At 32.5% G+C, this 4,055-nt stretch overlaps 1 protein-coding gene across 1 annotated transcript; it reads right to left on the bottom strand.

Moving 5' to 3' along the window:
- Positions 1–557: 557 nt before the first annotated feature.
- Positions 558–1,318, bottom strand: LOC104089435 (3'-5' exonuclease-like). Its single transcript, XM_009594331.4, has one exon. The coding sequence runs from the start codon at positions 1,316–1,318 to the stop codon at positions 692–694; it is 627 nt and encodes a 208-aa protein (XP_009592626.1). The 3' UTR covers positions 558–691.
- Positions 1,319–4,055: the final 2,737 nt, after the last annotated feature.

Raw genomic sequence — 4,055 nt, 5'->3', positions numbered from 1 at the left:
ATTGAATACAGTGTATATATCTGAATTGAATACAGCGACATACACCCTATTTCTTGATTTTTTGTTATTTGTATACAATTGAATTCAATAAAGTGAAATTGAATGCAATACATAATATATAAGAACTAATAGATCCGAATTAAATACAGTGTATACAACCGAATTAAATAGAACGACATACATCCTATGACAAGCAATTAGTAGCTATAAAATGTAATTAGTTAAATTATAGCTACGTTGACAATAAGCCTCCAACAAAAGCAAAGACAAATCCAAACTTTTATTTTGATGGGTTCAACCTTCTAAATTTCTTAAGATATTTAATATTTAATAATGTTTTCACATAGTATATATATAATTATATTCTGTGAAAAGATATTGGGTTATTCATTTTAATCCATAGCTCTAAGGCTACATTAACCCTGACCACAGCGGCCAATATGAAAGAGAAGCGAGGATATCCTCAGAGTAGAGCAAAAATTTAGCATAACATACGAATAATAGGCCGCTTTGACAAATGAAAACTCAAGATGCTTACGAAAACATTAACAGCCAAATACTATAAAATGAAATACTTAAAATTCGGACGTCGCCGAAGAAACCTTCAATAGACATTTGATTACTAGGAAACCATGCAAAAGAAAGATCACCACATTTATCTAAAACTCTTACTTAACTTATTATAATAACTTCACATTTCCATAAGAAGCTTGTGACCAATCTTGTAGGAAGCATAAGCATCAATGCATGCATATTCAACTTGGCTTTCACTAAGAACCCTTGCCTCCCAATTGCTCATGCACACGTGTTTTGGCTTAGGCATATAAAGACCACATATATCTTTAGCAAGATCTTTCAATCCTGGACGAGAATACCTGCCTGGCCACGTACTCTTAGCAACATCACGAATATCAGCACTTCTATTACAAACCAACCTATACTCATTCTTTAGTTTAAGGATATCTTCAGCAACCTCAACTCCCACAAATATAAAGTTAGGATTAGCCAAGAATGTTTTGAGGGTTTGTGGGATTTCGTCCAAATAAAACAACTGCACTATCAGACACCTGTCGTCGATGCAGAGTTGGAGTGTAGCTGTTTTGTTGCCTCTATATGGACTAAAATTAGGTCTCCATTCATTGTCTAAGCCAACAACTGTGTCTTTTCCAGCATATTTGGAGAGCATTTCAGTTGCCCATTCATTGGCAATTGCAGCTTTGTTAGTCACTGTTGTTTCAATTGTTCGTCCACCAAATTTGATTCGGTACTTTAAAGTGGTGGTGCCAGAGCTGCTGCTGCTACCATATGATGAGTACATAGCTGTTGTATTGTGAAAATAAATTAGAATGATGAGTTTTGGTAGATGGCTCGTATGGCTACTTATAGCACATTTATATGCGTTTAATTAATCTTTTTTGGAAAACTCAGAAGTTTTTCTTATTAATTGTACTATTAGTAAACTGGGAACATCATTAATCACTTTGACGTACATTAGTTGTAAGATACCAAGAAAATGAACGGTCTATTAAATACTTCATGCATGCATGCCAGAAGTAATTAGGGACGACACGACTGATGAGTTTTTCAAAACTTATCTCTCCCATTAATGTCTTTACAGGTTTTATTTTTACTGTTTGTAATTTTGTTTCAATTTCCAAGAATATGATAGAGTTTCTCTTTAAATCCTCAATCTCCATTGGATATTGTTGGGAATGGCCTGAACATAGAGAAGACTTAATTTCTATGTGCGAAACCCAGAACTCGAGAATATATACTTTGACTGCTAAACTAAAATGTAATAATAATAAAATAAAATCAAAATGGCCCGTCTTAGGAATTGATAAGAACCAATTAATACTTCTTTAGATCGACCGGCTACCGAAATTGTTTTAGGAGTTGAATTTTTTAAAGTTCCGGATCGGAGGCGGAGGGGAATTTTCCTAATTGAGATTTTACAATCCAATCTATTGTTTAAAAACTAAAATAAATTATATAAATAAATGAATTACTTCTCATTTATCCATATTATTATAAAAGTATGAATATGATATCGGTTTACAAAAACAACCTTATATTATTAAGCATAATAACTCATAATAAAAGGACATAACCGGAATTCTAGATATTAGTCTTATAATCCTATTAGTTTTAGGACATAATAATACATGTTAGGAACCCTACATGATTACATTTAGGAATCCTATTAGTATAGTTATTTTCTGGCTGTCTAATTCATATAAAATTGAACAAGTAAATCATGTAATCCTTTTACTTTTAGGATATACTTCTTAATAATTATTATTACTAATTTAATTTAAAAACGTATTATAATGTCCTATTACTAATTTAATTTGAGAATGTATTATAATGTCCAAATCCATTTAGAAAAAGGAGAGACTATTATTATAAAAGCATAAATACAATATTAATATACCAAAATAGACCTAAAATATTAAACGGGAGAACTCATATGGAAAATGCATAACTGCAATAACTTATTTTTTGGACTACAATACCTTCTATGCTAATTTTTATATTTCAGATTTTAAAATTAATAAAATTTATCTATTAAATTCTTATTAAAAATATGTAGGAAGGTTTAATGAAATGAATTTCATCAGAATCCTCTGTATTGGCAATACATTACCACTTCATATTGTCCAATACCAAAAAAATAAAAGTAATATTAAATGGACTGCATAAAGAGCTGACATCGAGAAAACAAATACCCCACGATAATATATTTTTATATTATATTTGAACTATTTTTCTACTCAAATAATATAATTTTATTAATTTTTCATGTAATATTAAAAAATATTCAATTATTAAACAACAATTAAGAAAATATTTAAGAATATAAATGTGTGAGAAAGAGAAAAAAAATGATTGGTAAGAGTCAATACCACTGATGATTCTACGGACATAAATGTCACGACCCGAAATTTACCACCGACGGGACCGTGATGGCGCCTAACATTTCACTTGCTAGGCAAATCAACGTTAGAAAATCGTTAAACCAATTCCTTATTTTCATTCAGTAAATAACAATAATTAGCTAAGATGAAATATAATAAGTGCCGAATATCATAAAACTGTATAAATTACTACCATCCGGATCTGGAGTCACAATCCACGAGCATTCTAGAATTTACTACAAGTAATAGTCTGAAAGAAATACAACTGTCTGAATGAAAGATAACAGTAGGACATAAAAGATAGACGGGGACTTCAAGGTCTGTGAACGCCGACAGATCTACCTTGAGCCTCCGGACAGCGAACCAGTAGCAAATCTCGATCAACCTGAGCCGGTATCAAAATCTGCACAGAAAGTGCAGAGTGCAGCATCAGTACAACCGACCCCATGTACTGGTAAGTGTCGAGCCTAACCTCGGCGAAGTAGTGACGAGGCTAGGAAAAAACACCCACATATAACCTGAACAGTATAATCATGCTAGTGGCAACAACAGTAAATAAAGCAATAACGCAGAAATAATGGGAAGCGGACATATAGTGAGGGAATACAACATAAAGAGTGAAAATAATGAAAAGACAAAATTAAACAAAAAATCCTTAAACGAATTGAGCAATTAAAACAGCAAAGGAAAACTGTACGGCATCACCCTTCGTGCTTTTACTCTCAACCTCACCAAATAAATAAATAGAACGGCACGGCATCACCCTTCGTGCTTTTACTCTCAACCTCACCAAATAAATAAATAGAACGGCACGACATCAACCTTCGTGCTTTTAACTCTTCCTCACAATATAAATAATGCGTGCACGGCATCACCCTTCGTGCTTTACACTCTTCCTCACAATATAAATAATACATGCACAACATCACCCTTCGTGCTTTACACTCTTCCTTACAATATAAATAATGCATGCACGGCATCACCCTTTGTGCTTTACACTCTTCCTCACCAATCACAAAATCAATAACAATGGATAGATAAGAGTATCACAAAGAAACCAGTATTTTACCCATAATCAATAGCACAATGTAATCTCGACCTTGAATCAATATTTGAAAGTTACAAAATCTCAATGAA

This window comes from Nicotiana tomentosiformis, chromosome 1 (genome assembly GCF_000390325.3).
Source record: "Nicotiana tomentosiformis chromosome 1, ASM39032v3, whole genome shotgun sequence".
Lineage (NCBI taxonomy): Eukaryota > Viridiplantae > Streptophyta > Magnoliopsida > Solanales > Solanaceae > Nicotiana > Nicotiana tomentosiformis.
This window is presented reverse-complemented; position numbering and strand designations above follow the sequence as displayed.

What these genes read in the sequence shown, in the direction of transcription:
- LOC104089435 (XM_009594331.4), bottom strand. Translation starts at nt 1,318, where the DNA reads ATGTACTCATCATATGGTAGCAGCAGCAGCTCTGGCACCACCACTTTA.